This window comes from Fonsecaea multimorphosa (genome assembly GCF_000836435.1).
Source record: "Fonsecaea multimorphosa CBS 102226 unplaced genomic scaffold supercont1.9, whole genome shotgun sequence".
NCBI classification, from domain to species: domain Eukaryota; kingdom Fungi; phylum Ascomycota; class Eurotiomycetes; order Chaetothyriales; family Herpotrichiellaceae; genus Fonsecaea; species Fonsecaea multimorphosa.
In genome coordinates, this window is record NW_015971643.1 from 539,903 (window position 1) to 560,039 (window position 20,137).

The 20,137-nt window shown below is 53.1% G+C and overlaps 5 protein-coding genes across 5 annotated transcripts; all 5 read left to right on the forward strand.

Moving 5' to 3' along the window:
* Window positions 1-777: 777 nt before the first annotated feature.
* Window positions 778-3,391, forward strand: Z520_05361 (uncharacterized protein; the record flags this gene model as incomplete). Its single annotated transcript, XM_016775864.1, has 2 exons — window positions 778-2,561; window positions 2,620-3,391. 2 exons carry the CDS (start codon window positions 778-780, stop codon window positions 3,389-3,391), a joined length of 2,556 nt encoding a protein of 851 aa, XP_016633023.1.
* A 525-nt stretch (window positions 3,392-3,916) lies between these two features.
* Window positions 3,917-5,455, forward strand: Z520_05362 (uncharacterized protein; the record flags this gene model as incomplete). Its single annotated transcript, XM_016775865.1, has 2 exons — window positions 3,917-4,493; window positions 4,545-5,455. 2 exons carry the CDS (start codon window positions 3,917-3,919, stop codon window positions 5,453-5,455), a joined length of 1,488 nt encoding a protein of 495 aa, XP_016633024.1.
* A 1,510-nt stretch (window positions 5,456-6,965) lies between these two features.
* Window positions 6,966-9,647, forward strand: Z520_05363 (uncharacterized protein; the record flags this gene model as incomplete). Its single annotated transcript, XM_016775866.1, has 3 exons — window positions 6,966-7,563; window positions 7,644-8,291; window positions 8,341-9,647. 3 exons carry the CDS (start codon window positions 6,966-6,968, stop codon window positions 9,645-9,647), a joined length of 2,553 nt encoding a protein of 850 aa, XP_016633025.1.
* A 720-nt stretch (window positions 9,648-10,367) lies between these two features.
* Window positions 10,368-13,679, forward strand: Z520_05364 (uncharacterized protein; the record flags this gene model as incomplete). The annotated part of the gene is made up of 2 exons (XM_016775867.1): window positions 10,368-12,158; window positions 12,216-13,679. The coding sequence occupies 2 exons, from the start codon at window positions 10,368-10,370 to the stop codon at window positions 13,677-13,679; spliced, it is 3,255 nt and encodes a 1,084-aa protein (XP_016633026.1).
* A 1,974-nt stretch (window positions 13,680-15,653) lies between these two features.
* On the forward strand, window positions 15,654-18,002 carry Z520_05365 (uncharacterized protein; the record flags this gene model as incomplete). The annotated part of the gene is made up of 1 exon (XM_016775868.1): window positions 15,654-18,002. One exon carries the CDS (start codon window positions 15,654-15,656, stop codon window positions 18,000-18,002), a length of 2,349 nt encoding a protein of 782 aa, XP_016633027.1.
* Window positions 18,003-20,137: the final 2,135 nt, after the last annotated feature.

The following is a 20,137-nucleotide window of genomic DNA, read 5'->3' on the forward strand; positions in this document are numbered from 1 at the left end:
AAAGTGATCCCGGGCGCGGGCCGCATGTTTAAGCACGGCCTCTGGGGCAGCCATGGGCTTCTTAGGCTTTGTGGCAGCCACTAGTCTCAATGCACAAGTCCTGAACAGCGCCTATTGCTTTAGGTCATTTGGGGCGCGGCAAACTTACCTAGTAGGCACCGGCAGCCTTCTCCTCCGCCAATATTGCGCCGTGCATTGGATTACTGCCACCTACTGCAGGTGATGTGGTGATCCAGAACGCCAGTCTCTGGAACGGCCTGCGGCTTACTATTTTTTTTGTATCTGATTTACAGGAGAGCCACCTGTCCTCGAGGTTCGCTTTGCCTCTCGTGTTGTCTGTGATTCTGAAAGGACTATTAGACCCTTTTCAAATGTCCAGTGATCGCCATCAACCCCTGATGAAGGCATAAATACACTCCTTCGCTTTGTCTTTGCCATTCTTTGACCTTGCGCCAGTCATCGATTTGACTGTGACCGTCACAGCGTCGACGCAACAGTGTCGGACCGTCGATCTGTCCTACGATTCACATATCTTCCACCTGCGGGCACAGCCTACGTGCCTATTTCACCGGATCGACCGTACCCTCTTCTGTCTCCTCAGCCGCCGAGCGAAATCTCGGATTCACTAAGACTGCGCTACCTTGACCAAGTCGAGTCGGATTGCCCTCGCCATCACACCTGCAACATCTTCATATATTGTGCTCCTGCGATCCTTTCGAAGTCTCCCTGTGAGGCATGCCTGGCGCTCTGGGGTGACTGCGCTTTGCTCATATTATCATGCGGCTGCCAGCATGGCTTCCGCTACTCCTTCTGACCGGGTTTGCCCAAGCGAGACCGCGCGACTATGAACAGAAGGACTATCTTGCCCTCCATCTCCACCCTTCCGCAGTTCCTCAAGAGGTTGCCCTTCGACTAGGGATCCAATTTGAAGGTCCAATCGGGGAATTAGCCCATCATTATATTTTTTCATGTCCAAAGGACTCATGTCAGGAATTGGAGCATTCGTTGGAAGAGTCCCAGAAGCGGAAGAAGCGAAGGCGACGTTCTGTGGAAAGTAGGGATGCGTTGACTTCGGAAGAACAAATATACCACGATTTAACTGGTGTGCTTTGGTCAGAGAAGCAAGAGTTGCGACACCGTCATGTCAAGCGAATACCTCCGCCTCCTCCTCTTGCCCTTCGTGCACCTCAGGACGCTGCCGACTCAAATTCAGGAGAATCGGCTGACCAAGCGCAGCAAGAAGCTATTCAGCGCTTGAACACCATCGCAGAGACACTGGATATCAAAGACCCTATCTTCAAGGAGCAGTGGCATTTGTTCAACCCTTTACAGCTAGGTCACGACTTGAACGTCACTGGTGTCTGGCTGGAGGGCATCACTGGTAACGGTACCATTTCCGCCGTCATCGATGACGGCCTGGACTTGTACAGCAATGACCTCAAGGACAACTATTATGCCGAGGGTTCATGGGACTTCAATGATAACTCTCCTGAACCGAAGCCTCGACTTTTCGACGACAAACATGGTACCCGCTGTGCGGGAGAGATTGCCGCTGTGAGAAATAACGTCTGTGGGGTGGGCATGGCCTATGACAGCAAAGTCGCTGGCATTCGGATATTATCCAAACCCATCACTGACGAGGACGAGGCGATAGCCATAAACTACCACTACCAGGACAATCAGATCTACTCCTGTTCGTGGGGCCCGCCGGACGATGGCGCAACCATGGAAGCCCCGGGCCTTCTCATTCAACGAGCTATGGTTAACGGTGTCCAGAATGGCCGAAACGGCCTCGGGTCTGTTTTCGTCTTCGCGGCCGGCAACGGGGCGGCGAGTCAGGACAACTGCAACTTTGATGGTTATACAAACAGTATTTACAGCATTACGGTCGGAGGCATTGACCGCGCTGGCAACCATCCCTACTACTCCGAAGCTTGCTCAGCACAGCTAGTTGTGACTTATAGCTCCGGCCATCAGGATGCAATCCACACCACGGATGTCGGGGCCGATAAATGCTACAATGGTCATGGCGGGACATCGGCCGCAGGGCCGCTTGTCGTTGGTACTGTAGCTCTTGCACTCAGCATTCGGCCAGACCTTTCCTGGCGAGATCTGCAATACCTCTGTGTTGAGAGCGCCATCCCTATACACGAAGACGACGGGAGTTGGCAGAACACGACGATCGGAAAGAGATTCAGCCACGTCTACGGATATGGCAAGGTCGACTCGTATAGATTCGTCGAAGCTGCTAAGACATGGGAGACCGTGAAGCCACAAGCTTGGTTTCACTCGCCCTGGCTCAGCGTTCAGCACCAGATCCCAGAGGGTGACCAAGGACTGGCTGCGAGTTTCGAAGTCACAGAGGAGATGCTGAAAAAGGCCAACCTTGAAACACTCGAACACGTCACCGTGACTATGAATGTCGAGCACACCAGGAGAGGCGATCTGAGTGCAGATCTGATCAGTCCCAGTGGTTTGATCAGCCAACTCGCAACCCCCCGTGGTCCAGATAAAGCTGCAGAAGGGTACGATGACTGGACGTTCATGTCGGTTGTTCATTGGTAAGTGCGATTTCCAGTCCCATGTGTTCTGCCTCAACAGAGACTAATGTCACAATAGGGGCGAATCTGGGATTGGGAACTGGACTGTAATCGTCAAAGATACTCTGCAGAATGAATTCAATGGCACCTTCATCGACTGGCGTCTCAATTTATGGGGCGAGTGTATCGATCCCCAAATTCAATCCCTCCACCCGCTTCCTGATGAGCATGACGACGACCATGAAACAGCCACCGCGATTGTTAGCACAACCAGTGTGGAAGCTGGTACTCCAGCTACTGACCTTCCAACAACGCCCACCGATCACATCGATCGGCCTACTAAGCCCAAGCCTTCTGATACAACAGATTCTGTGGTCATTGTCACGGCGACCAACACAGTCTCTGTACCTATTGCAACCGCAACAGTGACAGGGGAACCAACCGAGGCACATTCAGACGGCTTTCTTCCCTCTTTTTTCCCTACATTTGGCGTGTCGAAGCGGACACAAATTTGGATTTACGGCTCAATCGTGTTGATCGTTCTCTTTTGTGTGGGTCTAGGGGTATATTTCCTGATTCAGCGGAGGAAAAGACTCCGAAACAATCCTCGCGACGCATACGAATTCGAGATGGTCGGCGATGCAGATGAGGATGAGCAACAGGGCCTGACCTCACGTGGAGGACGAGGCAAGGGACGAGCCCGACGAGGCGGAGAACTGTACGATGCATTTGCTGGCGAGAGCGACGACGATTTGTACAGTGATGAAGAAACATATCAAGACACCCCAAGTAACGACACAGGAACGGGATCGAGGTCTGGGAGCTCTGAAGGCAAGGAAAGGGAGAAATAAAACAAAATGTATGGGAACGGGGCGTTCAGGATCATGCATGCCATTCATTGTCTGACGGTTGCCTAGAGGCTAGAGCCAGCCTTTGCCTGTACAGATCTATCCTTATGACGCGTGCATTTACCCATCAGCATCGACCGGCCGAGTTGAAAAATACTCCAAGTCGCACAGTTCTGACACAGAATCACACAATGTATCCAAGTAGCTAAAGATTGCTCAGGGTTTAACGAGGTAGCCGCTCTATCAAACGTTGAGGGTCGGGCGGTGGGCTGAGGGGCCCTGCCACGCCTGCCTGGGTGCTCCAGCGCCTAGTTCAGCCATTATCACCTAGAATCTGCGGGCGCCGCAAGACATGAAATTCACGCGGCAGGCGCCCATTTGAGCCCTGAAACCGAGCGCAGTTTGACTTCACCCTGCAGCAGGCTCGACCAACACTCCAGGACCGATTCTCTTTCTTCTCACCGTGCATGAGCATATTCAAGGCCGTATCCATAGCAGCATCATGAGCTTCCAAACACGGTGCATACCATGGTGGCCGGCTCCAGGTCGTCGTTGAGGCGTCCTACACTACGAGGCCACAAATCATCCAGGTCCAACAGTCCCGTCAACAACGAACCACCACCTCTCCTCCCAAAATCCGGCAATGAAGGCATAGCACTCAGATCTAAACGGCTTCGAGCTGCTACTATCACCACGCCCGAGCATGACCTGAAGAGACGCCGGTTGTCGACAACCAAGAGCGATATACCACAATTACGTATCCCGCTACGCAGTCGAGGGGGTTTACCTAAAGCCCTCTCACCACCTCCCGCCACCACCACCCCGAGTGTGGTGCACCCCAAGCCTGCTACCAATGCAAATACCGCACATATCAACCTCGCACCCATCGACTTGCCTGCATCACCAGGCGAAAAGTCACAATATGATCAGATCAGAATTATTGAAGAGAAGGCGAGAGCCGCAATTCGAGGAGGCGGTCAATCCACAAACCACGAAGACCGGCGAAAATTACGCTCAGAGGATGGAGGGTCTCGGGCTAAAACGGAGCTTGCGCAGTATTTCCCTGACTTTGAGGAGATGCTGAGTTTGAAGCCGCCCGATCCAGGTATGGAATGTCGCAAATTTCAATTCGAAAGCCTTGGCTGACCTTGAGTAGAAGCATTGACTGTTAGGACGAGGGTCGTCCTAGTTGACGATACGCCTGACTTCGAGCCGCATCCCTCCAAGTCCGACCCCTTTGGAGCGCATAAGCCGCTGCATAACACACAAATAATCCGCCTGGGCCTACCGGACGGCACTGGCCACCCTCGCCCAGCCGACCCTCTGGGCGAGGATGTGTACATCAAGATCCATGCAAAGGCTGAAAGGCACGAGAAACAGATGAAGAACAGTGACAGAGAACGAGCCCAGCATGAAAAGTACCAACTGGAAAAGCTCCTTGATGACCTGCGGGGACCGGACTGGTTGAAGACTCTTGGAATAAGCGGCATCACTGACACAGAGAAGAAGCGATACGAGCCTAAACGACTGCTGTTTATCCGAGAAACTCAAGCTCTGATTGACAAGTTTAAAAGATGGAAGGAAGAAGAGAAACGCAGAAAGCTGGAGCGAGAGCAGGAGATGCTGGAAGCGGCCGTACTGGAAGGCGAGGAAGAACAGGATGAAGGCGAAGACGCGGATAACGAGGGCTCAAACAGCGCTTCAGGCGTTGAGGAAGGAAGCCTCGATAGTGCCTCGACCCATGCCCCGAATTCTAGTGAGCTCGACGCGCTTGCGTCGCAACAACTGATCGAGGAGGCCAAGATTGCCAGCAAACGCAGAAAGCCGACACCCGCACAATGGGTCGAGCTTTTGCCGCCTAAGCCGTTCACTTCCTTCTTTAACAAAAGACACCTCCGAGATGCTGCGGTTGCAGGCCGTCAGAGGGGGCGAACTCTTCTTGCTTTCGGAAGTCCCATCCCTGACTTTTCAGAGGAAGAATTTGAGCTGCCGTACGATATTCTTACGGACGAAGCGATCAAAGCAAGGCATCGGTCTCACAGGCGACTGAGGAGAGGTGCCACTTGAAGCTCCACCGGGCATCGATGGAACCAGTTCTATAGCTTGGGACTTTGTATAGGATACACAAGGCGATTGTATGACGCGGGTCAAAGCTGGGGACGGTGGTTGGGATACGGGCTACTACAGGAGGAGTTGCAATCATTTCGAGGCAGTTTTTCCTGCAATGAGTTTGTCTTGGAATGGAGGAGCGTTATTCATCTTGCTTGATCAGAACCAGTTCAACTTCGCGCAGGTTTGGCGGATCAACCGAAGGATGTGGTGACTACTACTTGTATCATGGCCCCTTCATAGGGATTGGGAAAAAGTCCTCGTACTCCGTACCTCGTATTCATAAGCTTAAAGAAGGGTTATGGAAATGTCTTCACATAGTTATGGAACTCCTAAGTCGACGCTGGAGGCTCTGTACGAGATATAATTAAAGCCTCAAATGACAATGTCAACTTTCTTCGAGTATCTCTGCATATGTTCAGTATTAATACACATAGTGCCATGGCTTGTGGAAATTACCATATGTTCGTGAGGGACTCGTGGCGGACTCGTGGCGCCCCCGTTGTGCGAGGTACAGCTTCAATCACCAGCAGGAGTTGCACAGTTGCCAGACTGGGTAATTCGAAACATACCCCATAGTCAAGTACCTGGGTGGTAGGTATCCATTGACCAGACATGGAAAGGTGGTGGCTCTGATTACAAGTCACTGATATCCCTCCTTGAAACGCTGATTTCTGTCGCGCCCGTAGCAGAGATCTATGAGTACGCGTACTGCGTAGACTCCCTGTTCAGTGAAATCCTCCGTGTCTGAAGTCTCTACTTGTAGGATCTCCCGTTTATCGTACATATTCCAACGCATTCGAGTCTCTACCTTGGGTAGTTATTGTTCTCTACAAAAGGCAAGTCTGGTGCCATATCCCCATAAAAGTCCCTGATCGTTTCCTCAGCCCCCAAAGTGCTGGGAATAACCGCGCCCTCGAGAGCTAGCCTCGGCCAATATTCTCCCTGATTTGCTGAAAGCACAAGCGAAATGGGGCTGAAAGTCTCCAAATTTGGGGGTCGGGGGTCAGGACTCAGCCGCAACATATGCGTCCGCGCACCTCGTAGCTCGAATTGCATTCCATTGTCTGGGAAATTCCGTGCTCTCGAGCTGATACGTGAATCCTTCCAGGGCTGAAAGTGCGCCCGAGAGGGAGTCTATGTCTCGCCTGTGGCCACAGATGATTTCGATCCTCTGATCCTCCCGGATCTACCAAGTGGAGCGGGTTTCCGCTGCACAGGAAAAAAAGGGCTGACAGTCTCACGCAGCAGCCTCCCTGACTCTGTATATCTCGTTGGGAGATGTTCCGTACTCTGTTATTAGACTCAAGGTTGCCCATACTTACGATGCAGGCTCCTTGAACTTCAGACACCCTAGTTCTATTCCTCTCTATTGTTGTGCGGGTAGCTGTGTCCTGAACAGCGCCCAGTCTGAGCTTGCCTTGAAGACGAGCTGCTCCCGACAGTATCTATAACAACCACAGCATCCATGGCAAAGGGCGTCTGGAAAATATGCGCTCTTGCAATCGCCTTGGTCCAAGGTGCCGCCAGCACGACCACCATCACCTCTCCTCCTAAGGCTCTCCTGCCACGAGCAACGGGGACGTCACCACCCGCATCAGCATGTGCAGCTGCGTCCAGTGCATCGAAATCATATCTAGCTGCACAGCCTGGAGCCACGCAGGCATACATAGCTGCCGAGCTCGCCTACGAATGCATGAGATCAGTCCCGAACTATGCAGAACCTGCGATCCGCCTTCTGAACTCTCTGCGGACGTTTCTCGAGTTCCAGAGCAACAAAGAATATCTGCTAAACCCGCCATCGGGTTACCTCTTTCCGAGCCTGGATTTTGATGGAGAGTTTGACACTATACAGAAAAAGGTGGAGGCAGGTGCATATGAGAGCGAATATGACATGCAGGTCGACCTTAATGCAATGCTGACGTCGGCACGTGATGGACACCTGTCGTGGAATGGTGATTTAATGAATTCCTTTCTCTTTTTGCGGACGGCTGGAGATGGTGGCCTGGCTGCCGTCTCCTCAGATGGAGTGGAGACTCCGCAAGTCTACCTGATGGGCAAGTGCAGTATCGAGCGGTGAAGATGTGAGGACTTGACTGACAGATGATAGACGATCTTATTGCGTCGGATGATACGGGCAACTTAGTTCCTGTGACTGGCTATGCTCCTTCGCCGGTTACGAGTATTGACGGCGTCGACGTCGTGACTTTCCTGTTGACTCAATCTATGGTCTTCAGATCTCAAGACCCAGACGCTCTGTGGAACATCCTGGCTCCATCGTTAACCAACAAGTGGATCCCCACATTCCAGCAGCCGATCTATTACCCAGGGCCTTCAACAAATATAACATTTGCAAATGGGACTACCTTTTCATATCCGAACCTTGCTCTAGTCAACGCGGATCTGGACGGCGTCCAGACTGGGGACGACGCCTATTCCTCGCTCTGTTCGGGCGCCTTCGAGACACAGACATTAGCTGACACAGCCACTGCCAGCAGCGCAGCTTCTACCACCTCACAAGCACCTGCGACAACGGAGGCCCCTCCAAGCTCACCAACCATCCGGAACTATCCATATCCGGTGATTAAGCACAGCGCTGGTTCAGTGGCTGGGTATTACTTGAATGATACTGGCCTTACCGATGTGGCTGTTCTTCAAATCCTGGAATTTGAGCCGTCAACTGCTGTCTCACAAGAATATATGAGGGAGTTTCAGTCAGTGGTAGAAAAGTTCCTCGATGCGTCGGTCAAGACCGGAAAGAGGAAGTTGATAGTTGACCTTCAGGGCAATGGAGGTCGGTACTTCGTCATGACTAATACACTAGAGATACTGACTCTATCCAGGTGGCTTAATCGACCTTGGGACCGACACCTTTGCCCAGCTCTTCCCATCCATCGCACCCGACACCAAGTCGAACATGCGAGACCATCTTGGTTTCTGGATCCTGGGCAATGCTGCGTCGTCATTGATCGCAGCTGACGTGAAATCCTCCGACCTCGAGGACGAGCTAGAGGATGAGAATAATTACAGCCCACTGGCGTTTCAGTCGGTCGTCAGTTATCAGTTTTACGATTTCCCTGATTTCCAGACATTCTATGGGCCCTACCCCGCGAATGCCGGAAACTTCTCTGCCTTCTTTCAGAACAACTACACGGATCCAAGTGCTTCAGACTTTGCAGGAGATGGCATAATCATTACAGGGACGAACAATCGTACCGGATTCCGACAACCCTTTGCGGCACAGGATATTGTCGTCCTTACCGATGGCTATTGTGCAAGTACTTGTACAGTGTTCTCTGAGTATCTGAAAATGGCCGGTGTACAATTTATTGCAATAGGTGGGCGACCACAAACAGGCCCCATGCAAGCGATTGGTGGCGTGAAAGGCAGTCAGGTCTTTACATTTGTTGGCTTAATGGTACCAGGCTGGGTCGATCTCTTCCACAGCCCCAACAACACATTCTTGGGCCTGGCGAACGGCACAATCTGGGAGAACTTCACCTACGAGCCGGTATTACGGACAATTGACCTCCTGGGTGGGGGAGTAAATGGACGCAACCATTTTCGGATTGGCGACCAAACGGACACCCCACTTCAATTTGTGTACGAAGCAGCGGACTGTCGCATCTGGTATACGAGGGAAATGCAATACGATCCGACCTTCACGTGGTCACGAGTGGCCACCGTTGCTTTTCAAGAACGAACGGGGACACAGTTCAACTCGAAATACTGCGTCGCAAACAGCACAGGACATCCGACCAGTATCTCTGGAGGATGGAAGGCTCCGTGGCTAGGGCCGCAAGACCCACCGGCAAATTCCAGGGCGACGGTCAGCGGCTGGAAGCTACAAGGCAAACCCCTTCAACCGTTGTCCCCGGGAAATTCGCCACCGAAATCGCAACAGACAGGGACCGGTTCACCCACGAGTTCGACTGGAGCGTCGAAGCCAACCTCGACATCGGGCAGTGGGTCGGACTTGGTCTTTGGAAATGACGGCGTGTCTGACGACATTGATATCGATGGCACCAATATCGACGGTACCAACGTCGACAGTGCTGAGTTGATCTCGATTAAGCAAGCATGTTCCACCTACACGGGGGATGCGTGGTTGATTAAGGTGATATGTGGGGCATTGAACGGGAGGAAGTGAGCCTTTGGGAAGATACAGTGAACCCTTATTCTTGTATTATTAGCCAGCGCGCATTTGGTGGAGTTTGGGCTAATGCATTCTGTTTAAAAGTGCCTGTAAAAATTGTTTTCCGTTTTGAGGATCAATACCCATGCGCGGCTAGACTTGCGTCTGTTCTGCTGATCGACTCTTTTCTTATTAGTATTTGAGGAAGTCCATCAGTCGTAATATATACATAGATAGCTCCTCTCGCCAACCGCGGGTGCCATGGACAATGGAATCGCAGTGGAGGACGAGGGAAGGCGTTGAAATGGGTCCAATCAGAGTCAAGCAAGAATATGACGGCTTAGTCAGTCTTGGCAGGCGCCGGAGTCACCAAGAGCCACGGCAAAAGCCACGGCAAAAGCCACTGGCAGCCACTGCAACTGGCAGTGCATGCAGTGCCAGTGCCAGTGCAGTGAGTCAAAAGCCTCGCCAAGAGATTCCGCGCCTAGGGATTTCAAGCTTTCCACTAGTATTGCAACACCTCTCCTTGACCCTGTGCTACGTTCCTCAGCCATCATTGCTGGACAACAAATTATCGTCGCTTGACTATGCTGCTCGAGCGACTAACCAGGGTCTCTGTGTACTCTCAGCTCTGTTTCTTGTGCGTCTAGGGAAGAAGATATAGAACTCAGTTGGCCCCATTCTCGAATGACTAGGGTGGCTACATCCAACAACACAGACTAGGACATAAAGGCCATGGATAGCCGCAGCACTGCACTACACCACGCGCAACCCGGTGATACAGCTGACTCGGACGAAGAAGCAGACGTATACGATTGGACATCGTCACGCGTGCCCGGGAACAAAGATGCCACGCATTCCCGAAAGAATTCAATGCGAAGAGGGTCCAAGCAACGGCAGGAAGAGGAGCCCGAGAACGGGGCGGATGCATTAGATGCCCCTGAGCCGGACTATTCAGACTCGTCAGAAGGAGCTCCGGAAGATGAACACCTGCCCCACCCTTTTTACCATTATGCCGCGGAAAAGCGCGACACCTACGCCGATGCCAAACTCATCTATCAGCGGCATCGATTGGACACTAAATCGGAGAAGGATCTAGGCAGTCCCTTGATGTTGGGCAAGTCCTACACCATGCCCAACTCTGCGATGGATGGAGAAGTGGGGGCTCTACAGCGGACGCCCAGCATGACATCCAGACAGTCTCGTGTCTCCCAACGTGGCACTGGCCCCAGTGGCTTCCAACTCAACCATAGCAAGGATTCACTGCCTTCGCTGCATACTCATGTAGGCAACTTGCAAGAGATCCGCCCGGATCCGACGCTGCTTGCTGATGCCGCCGCGCGGGATCACAAACGGCATCCGGGCCTCCCACACGAGTTCAAGGACCCTCTGCTTGCTCATGAAGGTATGCATGGTGCTGGCGCCGGTATGGGCCTGGGTTCTGGCCCTGGTGGACTCGCTACGAGTGATGAATCGATAATTAGCGAGGTGCAGTCGATTTGTGACAAGATCAAGACAGTGCTGGATTTGAGGCAAAAGTATCTCAAAGTCTCGTTGCAGTGTCCGGGCATGAATCCAAAGGATGAAGAAACCTGGGAGATCTATCCGCCTCCACCAAACCCTGTGTGGAACGAGCAAAAGGCTCGGGAACCCCCTCAGGACTATATCCCTCCCAACAGCACGTCGAGCAGTCTGTACATGATAGACATGAGGGCTCGAGCTGCAAGTGGAGGTGAGTTAAACATGTGGCCGACTAATGCAAGTCAAGCTGGCTCTGACCGAGGAGGCCCAGCGTCACCGACGAGCGCCAAAAAGGCGAGAAAACCCGGTCATGCTATTGGCGAAGATTTCGACTTGAGCGAATGCGTTATTCCCGGGAAGCAAACCAAGAACTTGCGCTTCGAGATGGACGCTGGAAGTGTCTATCAGGTTTACGATGAGAATGACCAGCCCATCGTCGAGGTACCGACTCTGCGAGACTATTATATGGCACTGGATACGATCCTCGACATCGCTTCAGACGGGCCAGCGAAGAGCTTTGCCTACCGCCGCCTGCAATACCTGGAAGGACGATACAACCTGTACACTCTCCTGAACGAATACGAAGAGGTGGCAGACACAAAGAAAGTGCCTCACCGAGACTTTTACAACGTAAGAAAAGTGGATACCCACGTGCATCACTCTGCGTGTATGAACCAGAAGCATCTGTTACGCTTCATCAAGAGCAAGATGAAGAAATGCCCCGACGAAGTAGTCATCGAGCGTGATGGCAAAGAGTTGACTTTGAAGGAGGTCTTTGACAGCATCAATCTCACCGCGTACGACCTGAGCATCGACACTCTTGACATGCATGCGCACACGGACTCGTTCCATCGGTTCGACAAGTTCAACTTGAAGTATAATCCGATCGGACAGTCGCGGCTTCGGGATATTTTTCTAAAGACGGACAACTTCATCAAGGGGAGATATCTTGCCGAGATTACCCGGGAGGTTATCACGGATCTGGAGTCGAGCAAGTATCAAATGGTAAGGAGAGCAATCTGGAGGAGCTGCTGCCTCGTCGGCTAACCATGCGTGAAACAGGTGGAGTGGCGGATCAGCATCTACGGGCGTAGTATCCACGAATGGGACACGCTAGCAGCGTGGGTTGTCGACAACAAGCTCTTCTCCCACAACGTCCGATGGCTCATACAGATCCCACGATTGTTCGCGCTGTACAAATCGCTAAAAACCATGGAGGATTTTGAAGAACTCCTCCGCAACATCTTCCAGCCTCTGTACGAGGTGACACAGGATCCCTCGACGCATCCCAAGCTACACGTCTTTCTCCAGCGGGTGATCGGCTTCGATAGTGTCGACGATGAGAGCAAGGTGGAACGACGACTGTACCGCAAATACCCGGCAGCGAAGGAATGGAATACCAAGCAGAATCCACCCTATGGATACTGGATCTACTACCTTTTTGCAAATCTGACGTCTCTCAATGCCTGGCGCAAACGGAGAAACTTCAACACCTTCCTCCTTCGTCCTCACTGCGGCGAAGCAGGCGATACGGATCACCTTGCCGCCGCCTTGCTATGTTGTCACAGCATTAGCCACGGGATCACCTTGCGCAAAGTCCCCTTGCTGCAGTACTGCTTTTACCTCGAGCAGATTGGCATCGCCATGTCCCCGTTGAGCAACAACGCCCTGTTTCTGACCTACGACCGCAATCCTTTCATCAGCTACTTCAAAAAGGGTCTCAACGTCTCCCTCTCGACGGACGACCCCTTACAATTCGCATTCACCAAGGAACCGCTGATCGAGGAGTACTCGGTTGCTGCACAGATTTACAAGCTCTCCGCGGTCGACATGTGCGAATTGGCCAAACACTCGGTCGATCAATGCGGCTTTGAACTCTCGCTCAAGCAGCGCTGGCTGGGCAAGTATTGCTATCTACCGGGCGTACTGGGCAATGATGTTGCAAAGTGCAATGTGCCCGACGTCCGAGAAGCATTCAGACACGAAACGCTTAAGGCCGAGCATGCGTTCATTGCCAAATACACCAAAGATTACAGTCACTTTGATCGATGTACCCCTGACTTGCCGGATCCATCTGACCCAGCGACGCCGGTCGACGAGATATACCGAGGTCTGGAGAGTCCGAAACAATACTATGCGACATTAGCGGTGGCTGATTCCATTGCCCCTGCTCAGCAAGCCAGAGAAAGAGAGAGGGAAGCAGCGCTGTCCAAGTCAAACACAAATGTACCTCCGGGTAATACTTCACCCAGCCGGCTACGAAGGACCTCGAGCGTCCTATATCCCAGTAGCTCAAACGCAGTGGACGCACACATCTCGGGCCAAGAGCCACGCGCGTTTCCCGGAATCGTGCACCAACGAGAGAGGAGACGCAGTTTACGTGTTGGTTCTGGTAATTCGGCGGAGGGCACGGGCCAGCATTCGTCGGACATGGCGAGCAGCTTGCAAATGGAGCCGGGACTCGCCAAGATTACAACGAGGGAGGACAGGGAGATGAGACAGATGGAGGAGCAGGATGACGGCTGATTTTGGGGCCAGGCGCAGTGTGTGTCTCTCGTCAATGTCTGGGTTCTTTGGCATGTGTCGTGGGCGATAGAAGGTTTGCTTCGTAGACTGACCGCCTTTGGAAATGACTGGATCAGAATATCCAAAATTCCTCCTCGTACCTATTGTGCTGAACCATGAAATATGGGGTAACATGGGCCCGTGGCTGCATAGTACCATGCCTCTGCAGCTATCCTTTGCGGTCTGCCTGAGACTATTGATGCCCGCGCGGGAAGGAAGCAAGCTGCAAGACTGAATGTAGATCTACTCGTAAGAGTCTTGTGCATGGGTAGCTGCGGAAGGGCGTATGGATCTCATGTGCGACCCCTGGACGGGGTCGGGAGAAGTCGGGTGAGGCAGCACGCGGATGAGAGAGCGGTGGACGCCGCCCAGCCAATGATGCGTGATACAACCTTCTGTTCAGGCCGAAATCCGGGGAAGTCGTAGTCTGTTAGGGTCGGGTTCTTTTGGCCCTGGCGTTCACGGCGGAAGTTGGGCAATGGAGCAGACGATTTGGGGTAATTCATGCTCAAGGATGCGCGAAGGAGGAAATGTCGACTCGGGTCAATCAGCCCGAGAGAAAGCTGAGTCAGGGCATGGCATTCCATTCTGGCAACCTGGTGGTGGCATCAGCTGGTTTGTTGGATCAAACCATATTGGCAAAAGAAGAAGTGTTGAAATGCATGTCTTGACCGACCCGACGCCAATCGCGCCCACCTGATTTGATATCGATATCGATTTTCTGCGGCAAGAGGCGGTCGGGTCTCCAAAAGTGGCGCCGCCCTTCCACAACCTGGTCTATGCCTCGCATGTTGAGTACTAGTAGTCCTGTCGATCTGGAACCTGGGAAATCAGACCGCCATATCTTGGTGAGGAGCAGAGTAGGGATACCACTACCAGGTACACAGAACATAGAAGTGACGATTACTGCACAGGATCCCAGACAACATTGCGCGCGATGACGAGTGCTGAGGTTGATTTACCCTCCGACCGGCGACCGTAACCTAGCGGTGGAGTCCAGTCCAGGCTCTGAGGGCTAGTAGTGAGGGCCTAGGGGCCCAGGGGTGCCAGGAACCGCAACTTGTAGGCTAGTCAGGCTTTCCGTTGGCACCTAAAATTGGGGAAATTTTGGGCGAGGGTTCGGGTCACCTAAAGCCCTCTACAGGTCAACCAGTGCAGATCCAGTTAAAGGCCACGCCCCCCGAGATGCGGCCCAGTGGGTTGTCCGTGGGCGCCGGTGGCTGGTTGGTTCGTGTAATTTGGTTCATTGCAGCTGCGTTCATGTACGGAGTAGCCCAACACGTCGTCATCGTCATTTCGCTTGGAACTAGGTGCAGTCCATGGGCACCAGCGTGTATCGTGTGTACCGTGTACTATTGTACTCTGGCTCATGCTCATCATCCCACCAAAAAAAGCCACTGCGCAAACCACTGGCGGTACTGTATCTTTCGCACCTCGTATCATTTCCATCTCCATCTCCATTTCCTCGATCAGTTCTCCAACAAAGCTCATCAATGCTCTTCTGAATCAGAAAAAAAACACACCATCCCACGCACGTCCTGCATGTTTGAGTTCAGACTTGTTGCGTCTCAAGTCACAGTCCCCGTGCGTCCGCCAGCTCAGAACATCACCGAGACACTTGTTGTCTGTCCGCTTTCGTTCGTTCGTTCGTTCGTTTCATTCCATCCTTCTCTCCTCCTCTCCTCCGCCTTGTCACATCTCAATCCTCGCGCCATTCTCACACAACCGCTACGTCCTCCGTATATACCCGATTACTCCTCCTCGAGTACATTGCCCCCGCATTTCCTGGCCTCTCGCATCCTTGACTCCCGCGGCATCTCCATGCTCGCGTGCTCCTAGTCAAGGCTCAGACCGTCTGTCTCCAAGAAAAGGAACCTGAGCAAAAGCATGGGATGTCAAATGAGACAAGCATCCACCACCCTCACAGCCTAGATCATGGCTTCGACTTCCCCGCCTCCGCCCAGGCGATTCAACCCCGAGCCCGTCGAGACCGCTGTCAGAAGTTCAAGATCAGCTCGCAACCAGTCAGACCACCCCTCGTCCACACCTCCTACAAACCAGTCATCTTTAAATCCCGCAGACCTCATGCCTCCTCCTCAGACCAAACCTCGCAGGTTCTCGCCTCAGCCGGTGGAGGAGACATTCAGGAGCTCTAGGAAGAAGAACATCGCGGACGGTTTAGAAGACTCGACAACGGCCAACAGGGTTGGTGGTGGTGGTCCTACAAATGAATCCAATATAAACGTCGTCTCGTCGTCGAACGATCCTGCCTCCCTTCCCGGCGTACACAGCAGCGGTGCCTCCGCAAGACCCAGACGGTTTGCACCTGAACCTGTAGAAACGAGTGCTCGATCCTCGAGACGGAAATTCACCCCGGAGCCTGTTGAGACAAGTGCGAGGAGCAGCAAGGACAGAGACAACACCCAAGAAGAAGAGAAGACGCCTAAACCCCGAAGAAGATTTGCCCCAGAACCGGTGGAGACGACGGCAAGGAGCTCCAAGGAAAAGAAACCTCGGGACGCAGAAGAGACGTCGTCGAGCCGTCCTCGCCGAAAGTTCGCCCCGGAGCCAATCGAGACCAGCACAACCACCAGAAGAAGACGGGACCCTGGTCCTGAGGACTTGGACGACGAGCCTCCCAAAACCGGTGACTCCACTACTTCCAGTAGAGCTTCGTCTGGACCCCGCAAGTTCTCTCCAGAACTAATAGAGACTGCCAAAGGCTCCTATCGACGTGTCCACCTCCCTACTCCCGAAAGTAGACCATCACCCCCACCGAGTCAACGCGAGCCCTCTCCCTGCCCGGAAGAGGAGCCAGAAGACGTCTCTGGGGTTGGAGAATCGCGCTTCTCAGCAGCGGCCCTGGCCAGAAAGAACCCTGAGGCCTTACGCCAGCATTCATTCGCTGTTCCTGATCTGCCCATAATAGAGTCGGCGACGTCAGAAGATGAAGGCTCCGAGACACCCTCGTTGAGCGACTCTCCTTCGTCCGTGGAATCACTTGTCAAGAGAGCACCACCTAGTGCAAAGGACAGTTATACTGAATATGTCCTACGCTTGGCTGCCGAGACGGTGAGCGAGAAGGAATTAGAAGAGCAGGCAATGGCCGCTTATATCAATGAACGGCCGCACGAGCCCGTGGATCACTTTGCCATCTCCCGCGAGGATGAAGAAGATGGTCCTTTACCGGTGCCAATGTTTCAAGGTGAAAAGGGAGCCGATGCCCGCACCTTTCGACGGTCGTCGGCGGCAGAGCTGAATTTGGAGATGGAGAATATGCGAAAGCATCACCAGCAGCTGGAAGCGGCGAAACGCGAGCTCAAAGCTGATACAGCCGGGCAGAGCCGGTTCAGTGCTGCTGCGTTGGCGACCCGGCATGCACTGGAGTCAAAAGGCCTGAAGAAGACGAAGAAACCTAGAGCAGAGGAGGAAGACTCAGAACTGGCTCGTATGAGGGCTGCTGCGTCACCTCCAATGCTGGGCAGCGACCTCGTCTTCCCGTTCACCATCTCCCCGAAAATGACACGCTGCGATCCTGATCAACCTCCAAGACCTAGAAGTGCAGAAAGTGACGATGAGTCGACGGAACCGACTAGTCCTGATCTTTGGAGACCACACAAGAAGCATGAGAACAATGCTGGAGAGGGGCTGTGGATGGGCATGTGTCAAGCCGGGCTGTGGCAGCCTCAGAGTCCACAGAACGGCCTGCGCAGTGGCATTCAGACACCTTCACCTGCAACTCCAGCAAGGGAAAGAAACAACCCATTTGAAGCCAGCACGCCTGGCCGAGGATATCAGACTCCTGGACGGCGCCAGCAACACTTCTCGGGTCTAGGCTTTCTTCCATTAACTCCTCCGCGCAGTCAAGACGGCGACGACCCGTTTACTAGCACCATCGACAAAAAGCTGCGGATCGAGGAACAAATCGAGGACGAATTTCCCAACCGTGTGATCACCCAAATATACAACTACCTGAGCCTGGGGTACCCCAGCCTCGCACACATGTTTGATGAAGAGCTCAGCAAGATTTCTCGCATTCCTATAGAAGAACTGCGCAAAGACGATAACAACGTGGACGCCAAAGGGTACGTGGGTGCGCCGGAAGGCGATGGCTGGGACGAGGCCGAAGTCATCGGCAAATGCAAACGGTGGGAGGCGTTGAGGCTATACGTGAGGGAATGGGCCCGGCAGAGTCCGAATTTCGCGGATGGTCGAAGGCGCGCATGTTTGGGCGCGGACGAGGACTGGGGCGCAAGGGTAAGGAAGGGGAGCTGGGCTCATTAGGCTCTGTTCCTTCTGGTCGACTTCTTAGAGAAATAAGAGTCAGACTTGCTTGATGTTGAGCGTGGAGAAGACGAGTTCGTCTTTGTGTTTGTCAGTGTTGATTTCATTTCTACCGGCAGCCTAGGCTGCGAGGCTGTCTTGCATTGTTACGGGAAAATGAGCAGGCATCTGTATAGGGATTACCCACAGGACATCAAAATAATGATTTAACGAGAAGAAGAGTGATCGAGTTTCAATCTGTGCTATACAAGGCTTTACTTGGAGGTGGCACCGACGTGGATTCGTCGACAAGGCGGCAAGGCTGGGGAGACACAGCGTTCTCCTAAGAGCAGAAGAACGTTCCATCGCATTCTATGAAGCGACGGTCTCTCCGAGAGGCCGCTTGAGCACTGTTCTGGCCAACCATGCCGGTCAGTTTGGGCAGCATTTACCTCGTACTCGTCCGCATGTACCTAACACGCCTAGGTAGTTAATCTCACCACTGTGCATTCATTCATTGGCAGGGAGCTGGTTTGTTGCCACCTGCAGAGCCATGTAGAGATCAGCCTTGCAGATTTCTGGAGATCCAGGGCCCCCCTACCGACTGGTGGACATTCAGATTCGCCGTGCGACGAGATTCTTCCTCGAGCAGGCCATATGTTTGGCTGTTGGCAGAAGGCGCGATTAAGTTGAATTTACTCTCGTCTGACAGAGACGGCGGGAACAAAATGACAGCTGCAAATAGGGAACTGATACTGTCAGACGAAAAAAGAATTCTATCGACAAATGGGGCTGTCAGCCTCGCCCAACTTTGCAGCCACCGGTTAGGCGCCGCCACTCTCTCCTTCAGCGCGACAGGGCCCTGCAACACCCCTGGCATCCTATCCCAACCGTCCCCCAACGGAAGGTTTTTTAACTCCTTGATGGTCAGTTGACGGGTTCCACTCTCAAACATGATGTTCTGCACGGGAGTTTTTGCAAGGAAAACTAGCAAAATCACCTTATCTTCGGTCGGCCCAAGCGGGGGCTGAAGGCCATAACGACGGCCACGGCGACTGAGCCAATCCGAGTCCCAGATTGACCAGATCCTTTCACTCAAGCCACAAGCCTCGAGATCACCAGGGTCGAATCGTGAGTCATGGAAGCTTGCACCGGGAACTTCAGGGGAAAGTGCTGGGAGTGCGAGTGTAATTGGCACACACCCGAAGCGCTGGCCAGTGTTGTTCAAGATTGTTGTTTCAAAAACATACGAGGGTACGCACTAAGGATTGTGTTTCCCTTGCCATTATCCTCCGGATCTAACCGAGTGATGTTAGGGAGAGCCGCCGACGAAATTTTTCTTCTCGATGACGCCAAAAGGTCAGGTCAGGCGGTGAGTGGCAGTGCAGAAGCAAGGCGACGAAGGCCATTTGATGGTTTGGTCACTAATACGAGTTATGGTCTTCTTTCTATAGGAAGCCTGATTGCCAATTGGGGGCCGCACAGCCACAGAGCCGCAACGCCGCATGTTGGTGATGAAATCCACATTCCCCCCGGAAGTGGCAGCTCTTCCCCTTCCACTTCCCCTATTACGGTTGTATCACCGGCTGGCCCCTTGCTATCATTGTGCAGAAAAAGCCCACACCAGCTAGGAATGTCTTGCCAGGGAATCACAACCCTCCCCTTGTCTGGCCGAATTCCCCAGATCGCTGACATAATTCGTCGCCACCGTCACCAGCCCGTCAGTCATGGCCGCGCATCCTGGAATCCCTGTTCCAGCCGACAGACAAAACAACTCCATAAGGGGCCGGCGAAAGATGAGAAAGAAAGATAGCCCCATGAGAGGGGGAAAACCAGGTGGGAAATGGTATCTGTGATGGCCAAGTCGGATGTACATGTTTGTCCATGACCCGGTCATACGAATACACTTCGGACCAGGCTGGCCATCCCAGCCCTTTGACCAAAGGACTCCAATGACCAAAATCCCCTCAGGCTGCCTTTTCTCCCTCATGCGAACCACCGTGCCAAAAGAAAAAGTATCCTTGCCTGAAAATGCCGTTACGCTCTTGAGCCGTTATCATCGCACACCATGCTCTCTCAGCCGTGCAGCATTGGGCCCGAAGGATCTCATCCCTTGCTTTCGACCCCAAAGGCTCCAATCAAAAACATCCAATTCT